The sequence below is a fragment of the Abrus precatorius genome, unplaced genomic scaffold (assembly GCF_003935025.1).
Source record: "Abrus precatorius isolate BTA unplaced genomic scaffold, Abrus_2018 Scaffold3, whole genome shotgun sequence".
NCBI classification, from domain to species: Eukaryota; Viridiplantae; Streptophyta; class Magnoliopsida; order Fabales; family Fabaceae; genus Abrus; species Abrus precatorius.
In genome coordinates this window covers 1638158-1656101 of record NW_020874373.1, presented here as the reverse complement: position 1 = coordinate 1656101, position 17944 = coordinate 1638158, and the positions used below count along the sequence as shown (strand labels likewise).

Below are 17944 nucleotides of genomic sequence, written 5' to 3'. Positions count from 1 at the left end.
TGATCAAAATTCACATATTTTGAAATAGGACAAATACTTAATTTTGTCTTTAATATTATAAACATTAATTATTTTAATTCTTGATTTTATGAAAATTCTATTTTAATTTCAAACTTTACAAAATGACATTTGTTTTAATTTTGTATATATAAAATATCATTATTTAATCATTTTTAGATAAAATAATAATAATAAAAAGTAAACTAGAACTAAATAAGTTATTATTTTTTAAAAAAATTAAAAGATAAATTAAAATTTTATAAAATTAAAAAAATAACACATAATATAAAAAAAAATAGAGATTTAAAATATGCTTGATTTCCTTTTTAAAAATAGTTCTTAGTTTTTAAAAATAAAATTTAGTATAAGTATTTATCAATCATGGGAAAAAAAAAAAAAAAAACAGCCACCCCCTTTGAACGGTGAGGAGTCATCAGAATAAGAAGACAAAGTCATATGTTGGGAGGAAAGAAACAAGTGTGGTTGCCAGTAAGATTCCATGTTCTAACTTCTAAGCCTAATTAATGAACAAATACGCAAAGGTTGTTGCCACCTAACCTTTGCAATGCCTACTATTTCCTCCTAAAGTCGCAATCTTCACTTAATGAGTCAATGCATGCCCTCAATTATTCAGACTATGTTACGAAATTAAGGTTTATTTAGTTAGAGTAAATATTAATCAAAACGAATAATAATAAATGTTTTTTCAAATCAAATAAACCCCTAAATCTCAAATTACTGCTTCAATAGTCATTTAATACTTTTAAAAACATGTTTGATAAATATTTGACTTATAAGTAAGAGGTTTACAAAATTAAATTAAATTTAATTATAATCACAATTATTACTGTTTCAAACAATTATTATAATTTCTTGTTTATTTTTTTAAAGTAAATTCCTCATTTTAAAAAATTTAAATTTAATTGATAAAAATAATTAAAATACGATAAAGTTAAACAAGTTATTAAGTTTAAACTTTTTAAAATTTTCTAATAAATTGTCTACGTTTTAAATTTAATCTTTTAAAAATAAATAAATTAACTTGAAGTATTATATTTTTTTACATGTCAAACTTAAGATTTAAGTTAAAGTTTTTTCATTACTCAACTTGTATGTGCTGCAATGTTTAACTAGTTGAATGCATATCTCCGTTATTCCCCACGTAAGACAAAAGCTTGAAACTAAATTTTGAGTGATTTAGAAAAGTTTATGAATAATTGTGATTTAAAGTGATTTAGAAATTATATACCATTTTTAAATTAATAATTGTAATTTTTTAATCTTAAAAATTAAAATATATATATATATATATTTTTAAAATAAATTATTAATCTCACTGTCTATTTATATAAATTAAGTTATATTTGTTTATCGTGTTAGAATAATTTCTTAATTTAGAAGAAACTATAATTTTTTTTAATCATTGTTCTTAAATATTTTTAATAAAAATTGCTTAAATTTCAAAGTAATCCTTTAATCCATGGATACTTGTCGTTCTTTTAGCTTGTTCTCTATTATCCACTTGCCAACACTGTCCGTCCATAGATCACTATACAGCCTAATTTTGTTTCCATATTAACTATTTTCCACCAAACTTGAGTCACAAGAAATTAGGAAGGTAGTGAACACTAAAATTGAAAGAAATACTAACAACAAAAAATGTTAAACATTAAAATCAGCTTGTACATGTAATTTTTATTTAATGAAAATTAAAATATAATATAATATATCATAATGGCTATATTTATAATTTAATTTTTATTAGATGCAAATTACATCAAGAAAAATTAAAGTAATATTAAATCATTAGTTTATAACTTTATTGACCCAAAAGCACGAACCAAAGTTACTTACTATTCACCGTGAAAAATCGGAATGATGTTAGGAAACACATGATGCAGACCAAAAAACAAATATAAAACATAAAATGCTAAATGTTTGGAAATTTACAATGAAAATAAAGACATATCATGTTAGTAGGCCTTGTGAATAATATTGGCGAGGAAAAAACAGAAATTTAAAACGAAGAACACCGTTTATTTCTCTCTATCCTTCTTTGAAAAAGACAAATTTTAATGCATAAAAGATCTCCAATACTCACTTCCTGATGACAATTTGACAATATATGCTACAATAATGTTATATTCTTCAAATAATACTCATATTAATTTATAAACTATTAAATAAAAAATATATATCTAACATTTTAGAGATATACAAATTTTTATACAATTTTTTTGTGAATCTTTATATTTATAAAATTTATTTTATTACATTACATAAAATTTTGAAATTTCTACAGATTTCTTTATTTATAATACTTAATATATTATTTTAAAATTATTATACATTATATAGTAAAATCGTTTTAAAATAGTGCTAATATGCTGTGCACTTAAAATTTTGAAACAATCTATACATACAAGTTTAAAACTAACTGCACAGTAATATTATATAATACATTTATTAAAACTAATATATAAATAATTTAACTAACGTTGTTAAGTATTATATTTATGAAGTACCATTTTCGTGAAAATTGCATTAGATATACAGGCAACTACAATTTTTATCTGCAATTTTTATATGGAAAACAAAAAAGGCCTTCATTGAGATCATAATCATTTTTTTTTAAAAATAAAATACTTCCTTCGATTTTATCTGCAAGACCTTATAATATTCAAATTTTATCATACTCAAAGTTAATATCTATAATCATATTAATTTTCCAAAAATTTAAACGGTTCCATAATTATGAAAAACAGATATTAAAAAAATTGATAACTAGTTTAAAATTTTTATAAATATATCATAAACAATAATAAATAATATGAAATCCAAGTTATATGGCTTTGGTTTAGGAGTGGTGAGAGCTATGCCTTGTAAAATTTTGAAGAATTCTGATAAGGATCGTTACAAATTGAGGGTAACTTACCAGTGAAGATGCTGACAAGCACTTACCACTGATCCATTTTTTTTCTGAAACCATAAATAAGCATTACAGTGGAAACGAATTTCAGTGCTTTGGCATTTTATTAAAGATCTTAAGATACCATCGCATTAGCTCTTCATCAACTATGTAGACAATTAAAGTACCCAAAAAAAAATAATTACAGAGAAGTTTTCAAACTCCAAAATGCATAGTAACTGTCGATTGGGTAACATTTGTAGGCCTCTGGTTATTTGGGTAAGGCCTGCGGTAGGTTGGCATTTGATTGTCGTCGACCCTTGGCTCTACCCAAAAGGTAACATACCAATGCCAATATCAAGATGAACAATATTAACGGCAACGATATCACCACCACGAACCCCATTCTCAGCTCTCAACTTTACCTACGCACTGCCATCTTCGTTCCTCAGAATTCATAACTCCCAACAACCAATGTATTTTTCAAATTCAGAGTAAAATTAACTTAACTGAAACAACATTGACCGATAGACTAATAATAATAACAATAATTTATTTTACATCTCTAATATAATTAAATTTTTTATTTTTTAATAAAATTGATAAATTAATAACTTTTTTTTATCAATTATTGAAACGAAATATGATTATAATTTGTTGTAAATTGCTGGGGATATCGGAGAGGAGGAAAAACAACAAAATTGAATGAAGAAATTGGTAATTGCGTACCTGTTAGTGAAGGAAGCAGCGTCTGTGAATTAACGAAGAATGTTTTATGTTAGTTTTAGAAGAAAAGAAAGATCGAAAGGAAGAAGAAGAGAAGATGCGATCTGAACACGGGAATGAAGCTGGCGGAACGTAAGTCGTAAGATAGAAGCTTGCAACCCCGTTTCTTGTGCCACGTGTCATCACCTGGTTGGACACTTTAGAGTGTGTGAACTAAATCTCTCTCTGCTTGAATGCATTTGTTACCTGATACCCCCAATTTGGACGATGATTGATTAAGGCATAGATACAAATACAAGGTTGAGTGATTTATACCAAATAATGGGTCAATTTACAGTGCACTCAATCGATTATGTTTAAAAATCCTTGTTATTTACTAGGTCACTGATATTATATTAGTTAATAGATTTCAATAAATTTTATGCAATTATAGCTTTTATATTATGCTGAAGCTAATAGTTCCCTAAATTTTAGCCAACCATTTTTTAAAATATTATTTTAAAGATTTTAAAAGAAATCCATAGAGTAAAATTTAGAGGGGCTTATAAAATAGGTTTCACATTAATACTATACAATGATATAGAGTATTTATAGAATGTTAAAAAAAAAAAAGGGTTTGTCACACTTTGAATTAGGATTTGATGTGTTCATTCATTTATTTTTTATTTAAAATTTTCATTCCTTTTTTTCCTAACCAAATCAAGCGTAATGCATCTCATTTGAAGTTATAAGATCTTTAAAAAAACATAAGAAAATCATTAAAAAGATAGAAATATAACTTTAAAACGTCATTTGATATACATAATTAATCTTACCTTAAAAAAACTTCCTTATGTTGTAATAAAATAATTCTTTTTCAAAAAAATTTTATTCAAAACTTCTATGCCTCTTTAATCACTATCTCTAAACCTATTTACAAGAAATAACTATCAATATTTTTAATTATAAATATAAAAATATATATTTTAAATGCTTTAATTATTAAATATTCTTTTTATATCCTTATTAATGTAATGTTTATTTTAACAAAATGATCATGATTTACTTATAAGAGTGAATACATTCATTTAAGATACAATAAACCAATTTAACCATTTAATATTATGAATATTTTTAAAATATAATATAAATTTATGATACATATAACTAATTTTTATCGATATTGATAAATTAAGTATTTATTTCTTATAAATAAATAGAATCGAAAGCAGTGTTAACGAAAAACAAAAATGTATAGCTAAATTTTCATCTAACCATTTTCGTTTTGATTTTGCTGAACTTAGTATTTGTTGCCCTATGTGTATCATTCATGATAAAATCTGCTACAAGGTCAGCAAGGAATTTGATACATGGAGAGACACGGCTAGAGTATGAGCTGCTTCAGAAAGTAAACTACTTAACAGCCCAAGGAACACTGATTTTGTTAATGCAAAATGCTATTGGTTGTATAGTGCTAACGAGGGGATCTTGCGTGAACCGATCCCGTCGTGAGTGCCAACGGACTTGTTGGATAACCTCCGCTTATACCGTTTGAGAACAGACGCCAAATTTTTCTTTCCCTCTGGGAAAGCCACATCACCAGCTGCAGTTCCGGTACGTCCTTTCCTGCTAGAGACGGCAAGTTCCACATCCTTGATAAGTTCAAGCAACGTTGATGCAGTTGTGCATTTGCCCCGGCCCGATTGTGCAGTTGGGGGTAGCATCCCATTGTAAAGATGGGGGCTTAACTTCTGATGCGTCATTGGCACTTGAAGACAAAAGCATGGGGCCAAGGGGCTACGAGGCTTGAAAAAAGCCGGATCAATGATGCCCTGCTAATAAAGCAAAACAAAGTGGAATAAAAAACAAAAAAGGCCATATGTTCCGGAGAAAACTGAAGGTGCAAGAGAAGACATAAAAGAAAAAAACAAACACCTAGATTATATTGTGGGCTGGCAGTATCATTGTTAGAAGAACATGAAACAAACACCCATATTATATTGTTCGATAGGGTACCACTTTTTTTGGCCATGAGCAATGGAATACGCCTAAGTGTATAAGCTATATTTTTTCTTTTCTCGACACATGAAACAGGCAGTATTCCCACGATTGGCATCCACTTCTAAATGTAAATGAGGCAGCAGCAGAAATGTAAATATTTTGATTACTTGAAAGCAAACAACCGAGACAATTTACCTGGAGGCGATTGAGCACATACGTGTATTTCCCCCAAAGCTCTGGCCGGCTTTCCACAAGTGAGAGGTTAAGAATACGATGGATACACCACACCCCAAAGCTTATTATTAAGTCTGATCTCCATATACATCCCTCCCCGCAATTAGGAACCGAGGACACTGAAAAACCTGAGGAACTTGCCTCGTTATTCTTCATTGAAGAACCAGATTTCCTATCAGAAGGAAAATAATGAGCTTCGCCCATGTGAATGACCTGATTCATTTCCCTAGTTTCAATTTCATAAACAAACTTCTCCCTCACAGCTACACGATCAATCAGATCCTCATCAGCTCCACCGTTCTGTCTAAACAACCCATCAGACCCTTCCAGTTTTAAGAGCTTCACAATGCAAACCCTAACAGACTGAAGAAGTTTCCCCTCTATATCTACAAATGAAGTAGTTTCTTGAACAATTGCATTAGGCCTACTTCTGACACTTTCCATTGCAACATTTTGTATCTTATCAGGTAAACCAAACTGCTCAAAAGGCTGTCTAGACCAGAGGGATCCAGCATCAAAACCAGAACTCAACTGTGAAGAGAGTGCCTCTGTGTAAACTTTTGATGGAGAGAGTTCATCAAAGGCCAAATGAGTCCCTGTTCTTGATCCAGAATTCGAATATAATGACTGGTCATAACCCGTCATACCAGCAAAAGTCCCATATCCAGCAGAACCATCCCATGGAACATTTTTATCAGAGACATAACCAGCCCGGTTAGGGATTCCTGAAATGTCTGGCAAGCTGTGGTACTTCTTCGAATTAACTGAATTGACTGTATTATCTGCAGGTCCAGAGGAGCAAAAATCATAATAGGATCTCTCCGATTGCAATTGGCAATTTCTAGAGACAGTTACATTTTGGAACCCTGGGGGTTGGCCTACACCTGAACCACTATGCAGCCTTTTCCCCAAAGCATATGCAAGTGAATCCCTGTAGTTTGTATTACCTATGGAAGGGGATTTCAGCAACAAGTCCACTGAACCATTTATGTTATCAGAATTTCTGTCTTTACCAACACGGCTACGATAGGATGCAGCCTGATAACCATGTACGGTAGCTGGCTGATGATCCCAAGCTTCGGATGAATGTAGATTGCGCACACTGTAATAACGCCTCTCACTAGAATCAAAAGGATTGTGGCTAGAGATCCGTGCATATGCATCCGATAATTGGATGGGATATGCCCGCATTGAGGAAGAACTCCTTTGAAGACCATATGAAGACTCTGAAGTACTTTGCATCCTAGGCTGCTTGGAAGAGTCATATGGAGAGTTCCCCAAAATGTCAGAAGTTCTACCTCCCACAGGTAATAAGTACTCGGAATAGTCCTTTCCACTTGCATCCACTTTCTGCAAGGTACTGGTGAGTCTTGAATCTACACCCAGTCCCAGCAAAAGATCAATTTTTTTAGCCTTAGCCTCCTGGGTTACTTGCCCATGGAAATCATAAAGTTGTCCCCAGAATTCATCAAGAAAAGCAGCTAGCTGACGCCTTGCTGCACGACCTAAGCCTTCTATCCTTGAAAGACTTCCACAGCTATTCCCACCTTCATCACTCTTCCCACTGAGACTCCTGAATGATGCAGGGCCATCTGATGTTGAAGATGGGACACTTGCTGATACCACCCGGGAAGGTTCTTCAGTTTCCCATGAATCTCCATCATCATCATCCCTTTCAGCATTTGAATCTTCTTCAACTTCCATAGTTCGCTCAATTGGGGTACTTGTTTCCATTTTTATAGTTTTGGTGTATTCCAATCGAGAATCAGAAATCTCACTGACTACAGTTGATACTGCCTCTGACTCTGATGTGGAAGCTGATGATGTAATAGAATGATTCCCCCTGACATCATTCACAAGGGGATCGGGTTCCATTATAGTTTCAGGTAGATTAGGACAAAAACTTGGAAGCGACACATCTGAGTATTCAGAGGTCCTTGCTAGAGCTGGTTCTGGTTGCTCCACCAGCACCAATGAATCTTCACGACACCTTGTTTCAGTTAAATATGATTTCTCACCATCAGCTGTTGGATTTGGCACAGTCTCTGGCACATCCCAGTTCCATGCCTGAGCACCTACTTGGACACTTGCAGATTTTAAAGGTGTAGCAGCTAACCAAAGCATCAAACATAATGACATAAAAGCAGTAGTAAGAAGAACTAAATATGAGAGAGACACACCACTCCTCACATTCCATCTCAAATCACCCACCCAATCACTATTGCCAAATATCATTTCCACCACAAAGACAATGTTCAAGCCAAGCATCCCAATAAATGTGACCAATGCCAAAAGTTCCAGAAACTGGGAAAGCTTGTGCACACCCATTATTGATCTAGATGTAGCAACTCTAAAAAGAGGGATCACAGAAGATGGAAGTTGGAGAGCTACCAAAACTTGAGTGAATATAAGTAGCTGATACATCCCTTCAGCTCCTGAACTCCATACACAATAAAGGGCAGGCAAAACAGCAATAACTCTAATTGTAGCATAATGTAGCCAACCTGGAATATCCAATTTTAAGAAACCATGCACTATCACTTCTCCACCTAAACTCCAAGTAAATGCCGTGGTTTGATTTGCGAGAAACAAAATGAGCAAAAAACCAAGCAGAGCTATTGGGTTCCGCAATACCTGCAATAAGAATCTTAGGATTATATTTGTTCAGACTTCAGTGCACGACAGATAGGATGCTGTAAGTATTCTGAGGTAAATCAATTATAGAGGAAAGGAGACCTGTTCCATTGGTGACAATGCATCCTGAAAAGTAAGTAGAACAGGACCTGTACTGTAGAACTCATTTGCTGATGCAGTCATCAGCATATTATTTACCAAATAAAGACCACTGAAAACACATAATATGGCCAAAAAATGGTTATGACACAATGCATTCTTAGAAGTGCTTGTTGGCCCCTGATGCCACTGCAAAAAAGAAAATGAAGTTTCAGATTGACAAAACTCAAAGCTGCACCGAATATGTAAGAGAACATGCAGTCCTTTTCACCTAGGAGTACAAATGATGAAAGGTGTGTATGAGAAGTAACGATCAGAGACAAACCAAAAATTGTAAATACAATATTAAGAAAGCTCTACTTTTATCAGTAGGTTAGTCTATTGCTTTAAGGATAATGCAAGCAACACACTCTTTCAAACACACCCTTTATTATTGGTTAAAATTTGTTGGAAATCATAAAAAATGTGAGTTTCAATCATAATTTTGTAGTTTTAAATAAATTTTGGCTAATAACTTAGAGTGTATTCCTAACTATCCTCTTGCTTAAAACTTATAACAAACTGAGGAACTATAAGTAAATTCTCTGTATGCATAAGCAATATCATTTTAAAGGTTCATTTTGAGAATTAGTAGCACACCTTTTTCTTTCCATTTAATGTAATAAGTTCATTTTATACCATCCCTCATCAAAGACATCCTAGTAAGATAAATGGAAAGCATAGATCAAAATATAGAATATCTATTGAAAACCAACTAAAGTGTACAGGCTCCCATGCAAATAACATAGATTGAATGTGGCAAAGGCACTAGCCAACCATATTATCAAAGATAAACTATCAACTATCAAGTAACAATTATATTAGCGTATTAGTGAATGATACATCCCCCCCCCCCCCAAAACAAAAATATCCCATTTTAAAACAATTCCCACTTCATGTCTGTCATTCATCCAACTTCCAAGACTCCCAATAAAAGGTTTTTGACACAGGTACACAAAACAAAATAAGAATCATGAATATTTTATAAGTATAGCATTTTCTAGAAAAAAGAGGAAATTAAAGGGCATTACTGCTCAAAGCCATTGTTAACTGGAGCATAAGATTTATTAAAGATAATAAAGCTCCAGCAGCAAGGCAACTGTCCATGCAAGTCTACTACCATATTGCAAGAGGCAGAGGTTTCATTTCATAAACAAGCAACACATGAGGTGCAAATCTATCCCACAAGCACATTAAATATATTTTCTAGGCAGCATGTCAAGGATGCATACATTCATATTACATATACACAGAGGAAAATTGAGAATGAGAGAAAATAATACCTGCACAATAGAGGAATGAAGGTAAAAGTTGTGAGGCACAAGATTTGCTCCGAGAAGACTCATTAGCACAAATGCACTCTCACCACTCAATCTTGTTAGTATTCCATTCATGGAAAATGGAATTTCTTGTTGATTGATGAGTAGTCCAAGTATAAAAGAAAGCAATACAAAGCATGCCACAAACTGGCCAAGAATTTTTGCCTTTTCAAAGTCCTAGTCAAAGCAATATGATAAGTATAGTATTGTTCAACAGAGGTAGATGAATACACAAAGAATGATACTTACAAGCAGGACAGCAAGAAGTATATGAAAAACAGCACCGATGGCAGTTAAAAAGACACAAGTGAACAAGTCCCACCCAAAAATAAGATTTAATCCTTGTGCCATGCCCAAGATCTTGCAAAACAGGTACAATCATAGTTTCAAGTCAAAACAAGTTTGATCATGAATATAACAGAGGAAAATGTGTCAATCAAATTCATTGCTGAAGAGCAAACCAAATCTTCAAGGTTAATCAAGAGTAAGAATATTACCATGTTAAGGTCAAGCATTATCACTGAAAGTTCTGTTTGAATTCCAAGGAGCATGCATGTCCATGTATCATACTCATTACTGCAAACCTTTGGAGAAAGAAAAATGATGTTAGTCAATAAGCAATGTACACGAATTAAGTATATGCAAAAAGTCTTATTCGAGCTTGCTTATGTTAGTAGCATGTGTGAGCTTGAGTCTGCACAAGTTCGAGGTAGAAATACAGAACAAGACAGAAACCAACTACAAACTCACTAATCAACTCAACAAACAGATCAAAGACATTACACCCAACCTGGCTTAGCACAGCCACAATTGGACTAATTTCAATAGTTTTAGAAAAATATTATGCCTCTCTGGGTTTTTCTCTCTGTCAGTTTCATGAATATAGTAGAATGATGGATTGAAGATTAATAAGGAAAAAAGAGGGGATGGGGGGAGGGAATGGATTAACTTGTTCCTTATACATAATTATTTTAATATTGAAAACACAAATACTATCGATAAGTAAATGTAATCTCCACACTTCCAACGTCCAAGACATGCCCAAAAAGGCGGTATAAAGGACAACATTGACCATCATTGTATTTTTATAAAGGCTTAGTCACATTTCTAGTCCCTCTAGTTTAGGACTAAGTGGGATTTTGGTCACCCAATTTTTTTTCTTTTGTTCCTTCACTTCTAAAATTAGGTAAATTTGGTCTTGTCATCAATTTGTTTTACTGAAGTTAAAACCCTTAAATCATTATTTTCTATCCAAATAGTCCCATTTATGGTGGATTAGAGATATGAAATAATTTTAAAGTTTAAAAGCTAGAAATTATGAGAAAATTTGATAAATTTTGAAGGATTTTGCAAAATGTGAGATTACCGTTTGAAAAGGAAATAGATGAAGATTATATTATCTTGAATGACTCACACACACAGACAAAGTAACTTTCTTTTGAGTTCATTTCCTCTTGATAAGTGATATCTTCAAATCATCATTCCTAATTGCAGAAGCTTTTCAAATATTGCAATCTTACTACCTCAACAGTATAATTGTATAAATCCCTGAAGGGGAAGACAAAATACCTGAGCAAGGTTTTTTCCTGTAATTACACCAATCTTTGCAGATATGTACTGACAGAAGGCAGCAGCAAAATTGAAAATAAGCATGAAAGCCATCAGATCAAACCCAAACCGTGCACCACCTTCAACAACTGCTATCCACTTTCCAGGGTCAACATATCCAATTGAAATCAAAAGCATCGGTACAACAGCAGGAAGGGACCGATGAAGAAAGCTAGGCGGGTGGTTAGCACTTAATGTCTCTGCTTCCATTTTACTCTTTGACTCCATACCACCAGCAATTAGGCTTACGAAAACAATATGATACTCAGGACAAACACTTTGACGCAGCCAAAACTCTCAATGACTCATAGATAATTGGATTACTGCAAATTAACTAATATTTCTATAAAAGGATTCTATTTATTATACATGTCAAGCATTGACACGTTAGCAGCTTCAAATTAAACTTAAGTTGATAAAAGGACCTGCAACTTGCAAAATATTTAACATATAGCATATCCGTGTATGTCAGCACCCAGCCGATAGCATTCAACCATCAACTGTGATCATCAGATACAAATCTGACATTTTCAATCAGGTAAACCTGTATACCATCACAAAATCTTTTTACAACACCCCTACTAACAGTTTCACTCATCTCCACAACATGACTGAAAATCAATCCAATTGATTGTAAACTTGATAAAGAGCCACCACGGTTCTCAATTATAATCCAAAAAAGGGATCACAAACAAATCCAATCACTTCAACACTTCCTCCACGGACTTCCCGAATCCTGCATCATCAAATTTATCAATGTAACAACTTTAGCGCCACAATAAAAACAGAACAAGAAAATAGCAGAAAACTTTTCAATCATTTAAGACATCTCCATAACTTCGAAGCCTCGAAAGTGGTGACAAATAGCACACAAAACAAAACAACATGAAAATTTCCGCAAAAAGGGCAAAAAAGCACACAGTAAAGTCCACACTAAACAATCCCAAGCAACACTATTGCAGCATCCGTGAGCTAAAACAAAAATTAATTCCTCGCAGACAATCACGGAAGCAACAGAACTCAGCTCCGAAATTCCAAAACAGAAGGAGAAGAAAACGGAGTTGCAGAGAGGTAAAACCCTTAACCATACAGTGGAAAAGATGGAGTAAGAGATAACAGAGGCAATGAAAACATTGGCGTGGATCTGATGCAGGCGAAGAAGAAAGGAACATTTGCACGAATTTCAAGGACGATGATGACAGGGATAACCGTACAGTTAGGGTTCTGAAATCTTTACCTTCTCTCTTCTTCACCTGCCACTCCCTCTATCCCTTTCTTCTATTCACTCCTGCGAAGTAGATCTCACACACTCCGATTAACCCCACGGGCGGGACCATACACACAGATAAATAATATTAAATATTTTATATATTAAAATTATATTTTGTACCTATGAAGAGCGAGAAACAGAGTTCTGGGAAAGTAAACACAGAAAGTTAAAAAGAAAAAATTATGGGTGGGGTTTCAAGACGAAGAGAGAGGAAGTGTTTGTATTCAAAAGGAGGTTAGTAACTATAAAAAGACAGTTAACGTTTTCCTTTTTCCTTTCTTTTTTTGTCTTAAATTTTCATTTGTAGCTAAAAATTATATACCCTTGTCCATTTTTTTTCCCCATTCTCTCAAAGGAACAGTGAGGAGATAGTGTATGTTGAGGCAAAGGCAAATCTAGGGAAGGTCTAAAAATATTTAACTACGTTCTTACTAATTTGAAATTGCCAAATCTGTATTTATACTTGAATGAAATTCTTATTTCACTAATAAAAGCAACATAATTTGAGAGTAGTTTTTTTATGCCGGGTTTTGCTGAAAATACATATTTTAACGATTGTGTTATTTATGTAGTCTTTGGGTATTGATCTTGATGACTTAAATAGAGCAAATGTAATGAAAAGGTACTACTGTCAAAATGGTGGTTATAATGCCAGGAAGGGAACTCAACCTAGTCATGGTCAATTTGAGTTATTTTTATGTGAAATTTTCATTTAATAAAGTTGTGTGAATACAGCAAATAAGCAAGTAGTTAATTGAAGTAAGATTTCGTTAGCTGAAGAACAGTGATAACATAGAATTTAATTAATTAGAACTTATAAGTGATTATAGTCAGCAAGAAATGCTTCTTTGAGGTTGTTCTTGTTTGACTTAAGAATAACCAGATGAAGGGGGGACACGAGGGAAAGGAAGTGCATTGAGAGAAGTTTGAAATTTGGTGAAAAAGGGATGGAAGTGGGAAAGTGAGGATAGGAGAAGAGGACCTAGCTGGAATTCTACCATTAAAAAAGCTTATGTGTCAACTGCATTATACATTGATATGTGAATATCATAACTAATAAAATAAAATACTGAATGGAGATAAGATGTCATTGAATGCTATGCAATTCGTTCTTATCAAAAGGGCTGAAAAGTGAGTTTTCAAAAAATAAAAGAAAAATGATGATGATAGTGATTGAATGTGAAATAGTCTGGGGACTTTATCTCGTCAATATAATATATTTTTTGGAATCTATTTAATTGTCAATTGTGGCGTTTGGAAAAATTCGGTGAAAATTTAATGAAACTATATTTACTCAAATTAAAAGCGACTCATGTCTATGAAATATTTTAATTGCACTAATAAAAAATGTATCTTTAATTAAATATTTTAAACATTTGTGTTTATATGACGTACGTGTATGTAAAGTAAAAAATATATATATTTGTTTAATTTAATATTTTAACCGTAATTTATTTACACATAGTATAAACACTTCTTTATAAAAGTTACCACGCTGTTTTTATTTAATATTTACTAAATTTTGTTTATTTATTACTTTTACTAGCTTTTCATTTTTTATAATGAAAAAAATTAAAAAATATCATATTTTTAAAAACATGTAATGAATGTTATATAGGTATGTTTTTAAATTTGCTTCCATTTGAAATTTATTTATTCATATATACAATAAAAAATATTTTTATAATTTTAAAAATGTATTTTTGAATCCTTCTCATTTTAAAACTTAGAAAATACCTTAATGATTAAAAATTAAAAGATAAAGAACAATATAGATTAAGATATATATATATATATATATATATATATATATATATATATAGAGAGAGAGAGAGAGAGAGATAAATTAAAATTTAAAAATTAATTACATTACTGAAATTAAAACAATTTAAAATAAAAAACACTATGTGACAATTTATTCGAATTGTGTCAGCATATGAAAACGTGGAAAGTCAACAAATAATATTAATAATAATAATAATTAAATAATTTTTTTTAAATTTATAAAAGATATCATATGATTAATTTAGTAGAAAAAATTTAGTATTATAGATAAAATTGCAAACCATAGTTCTTTTGAGAGAAAAAAAAAAACTTTTCCCTTTACTTTAACTTGAAATATAATTCAAAATCCCAAAATATATTTAAAGGCAGTTAAACAATAATTTATCAAATATATTAATTATAAATAAAATTTAACTTTCACTTTGTAAATTAAAGTTTAAAACGTGAAACTAATTATCGGAACTATGATTTCAAAGTGTGTTTAGAACAGTTATTTTTTTCTGATCACGTAAAAAATATTATTTAATCTGATTCGATATTTGTGAGAGGATCAATTCAAAATATTTTAATAAAAAATTATTTAAGATAAATAAAATTCAAACTCTATCTTTTTAATTTTATATTTAATAGTTGAGTATTTTAAATATAAATTTAATTGGTACAAGTTTTTGAATTTTCATTATAAAAACATTTTTTAAACAATAATATAAATGATTTCGTATTAAATACTTGAATGTTAAAGCATAAAATATATTTGTATAATTAATTATTAAAATAATATAATTTTACCACTAATTTAAACATGCACTGATGTTAGTTGATAAAAAGATTGAATGAAAATGGGATTTGGGAAGGAATAGAAGCAGAAGAGTTTGAGCACTATGGCCTAATGGCTGGCGCGCACGGCACTTGTCAAAAGGCAGCTTTGTGGGAAAGTTAGTATCTTTCGGTGTCAGCATCTAAATTCAAAAGACACATCTCACATGATCGCCCTCACCCAGTTCTGGCCTTTATTTATTTACCCTTTTAATTAATCAAATATGTTCATTCCCATTTTGGAGCGTCTTAAATATTAACATTTAAAAAATAGACTAAACTCAAAGTTTAAGCATTTTTAACTCTATTTTTAAAATAAAGAAGTGCTATTATTATGATTAACTATATTAATGTTATCGTGTTATTATCGCAATTCAATATTTGTCAAGAGTTAAATAAATAATACAAGTTTGTGCTATATTAAAACTCGTCCTACATTTCATCAATGAAAAACAAACCGAGCTTTCGTTCATTTACCTCATCCTCTCTACATTTATAATTTTTTAGGTAGGCATTATTTGCCATAGCCATCTAATTTATCATTAAATGTTTTGCGTGGGTTATTGTATAAATATATGTGTTTTTTAAATATTATTACATTTTACATATATCAACAGTTGTACGAAGTTGTATAATTTAGTGTATATAATAGTGTACGTGTTGAATCAATAAGCTATCATAACATATTATTAATTTATTTAAAAAATTATGCTTATCAACGCACATTACGCAATGCTGAGAAGCATTGAAAAATATATATAAAATGAATAATTTTGTAGGTAAAGTATTTTACTTCGTTTAGATATTTTGTCTTCTGTGAAAAGAAAGAAAAAAATTAAGTGGATTCACATAAAAAAATCACCCTTCCAATGATTAAAATATCTGTAAAATAATGCAAAAGTAAGAGAGAGAGAGAGAGAGAGAGAGAGAGAGAGAGAGAGAGAGAGAGAGAGCGCGTGTTGTGATATTTTTATATTTTATTGAAAATAATTTTAAAAATAATATATAAACATTTAAAAAATATTTAAAAATAAAAAAATATTATAACTTGTAAAATATTTTAAAATAAAATTATTATTATTATTATTATAAAATATTTGTTATATAAATTACTTTTTATCTACTCTCTTTTTCGTCCATCCACAAAGTAAAGTTTCTTCAATGTTTTATCTCTTATTTTTAATCATTCAAAACAACATATTTTTTGTATTTATTTTTCATATATTATTTTCTCATCATATTTTCTTTTTACTTATTTCTATTTCATCCAAACAAAATATTAATGGTCTGTCAACTCAATACACACAAATAAAACGCAGTATATTTGAATTAATTAAATTCTATTGAAAAAGTAATTAAACAACGTTACTATATTTATCAATTATCGTTAAAAAAATAGTATAAATTACAGCCGACTGAGCTGTTACAGAAACACTAATCGTAGTTATGGCCCTTTAAATGAACCTTTATGCTTGGACTTGGACTTGTTTTTCTTCACTCACCACTCCTTTCTTGTAAATTAGCGCTCTAATTTTGGTATTTTACTTACCAATGGACCCCAATCTCTCTCGTTGTTGGCCATTAGTGCCTCGCATTATTGCTTAAGATCTACATGTCCAAGATGTTCATTGCACTTAGCTTTATAACTATACATATATATATATAAGCGCACTTGTCAACTATAAATCAATAATTTGAGTTATATTTTTGGTTGATAAACTTAAATGTAGGAGAGCTTAATATATCTACTCACACTCAGCATTAAATATTTGTGACTGATTTAATGTAAAAAAAAAAAAAACTTAATTCGCACTAAAACAATTATTCAAAACAAATATTAAAAGTTTATAATAAAATATGCCGAGGACGTCTTAATTTAGAAAATTTCATTGACACTGAAAGTAAGGAGTGAACAGAGATCCGTGTATACCTAAACACATGGGTGAGTAGGTTCACCATGCTGACAAGAATCTAGTTTGTACGTATTTTTGTTAACTAGGCCTAGATTCATATAAATTTTGGGGCCCTGAGTTTTGTGGCCGGAAAAGTTCATCAACTGTGATTTAAGAAAAAGTAAAATAAAATGGATTTTCATCATTGTTAAATTGGTGACTGGATTCAGTGCATCTTATCTTATCCAAAACTACCTAGACCAACTTACAAAATCTGCACGTGTGTGTGAAATTCACATGTTTCAAATATTAATGATTTATTTTCATTAAATGCCGACGATGAAAAGGTGCACAATATTAATCGTGAGCATGTTTATTTCTGCTTTTCTTCATTTATTTTTTTTAGTATTTTTTTCAAGCATGATCTTTTAAAATATCATTTTTTATTGTTTGAATAAACTATTTCGAGTAGTCTTGATAAAAAAAAAAATTTGCCTTTTTTTGTAAAGTTAATAAAATATGAAACTATTTTCGAGACATTCTTAAATTACCCTTTTGAATAGCTTAAACAGAAGGTCCTTGCCCTGGCTATATATATATATATATATATGAAAATGGTAATAACAGATCTTTT

The 17944-nt window shown here is 31.0% G+C and overlaps 1 protein-coding gene across 1 annotated transcript; it reads right to left on the bottom strand.

Annotated features, from left to right (window-relative positions):
* Positions 1-4849: 4849 nt before the first annotated feature.
* Positions 4850-12996, bottom strand: LOC113861286 (ethylene-insensitive protein 2-like). The gene is made up of 8 exons (XM_027493999.1): positions 12785-12996; positions 11509-12283; positions 10437-10523; positions 10189-10299; positions 9904-10116; positions 8585-8770; positions 5810-8482; positions 4850-5445 (listed from the first exon to the last, which is right to left on the bottom strand). The coding sequence occupies exons 2-8, from the start codon at positions 11773-11775 to the stop codon at positions 5071-5073; spliced, it is 3912 nt and encodes a 1303-aa protein (XP_027349800.1). The 5' UTR covers positions 11776-12283; positions 12785-12996; the 3' UTR covers positions 4850-5070.
* Between the last annotated feature and the right edge of the window lie 4948 nt (positions 12997-17944).

Excerpts from the sequence above, each read along its gene's own strand:
- LOC113861286 (XM_027493999.1), bottom strand. The coding sequence starts at position 11,775 with ATGGAGTCAAAGAGTAAAATGGAAGCAGAGACATTAAGTGCTAACCAC. Across the intron at positions 8,483-8,584 it reads CATTGTCACCAATGGAACAG|GTATTGCGGAACCCAATAGC; the intron begins GTCTCCTTTCCT and ends TTCTTATTGCAG. Across the intron at positions 5,446-5,809 it reads ATGTGCTCAATCGCCTCCAG|GGCATCATTGATCCGGCTTT; the intron begins GTAAATTGTCTC and ends CTTTATTAGCAG.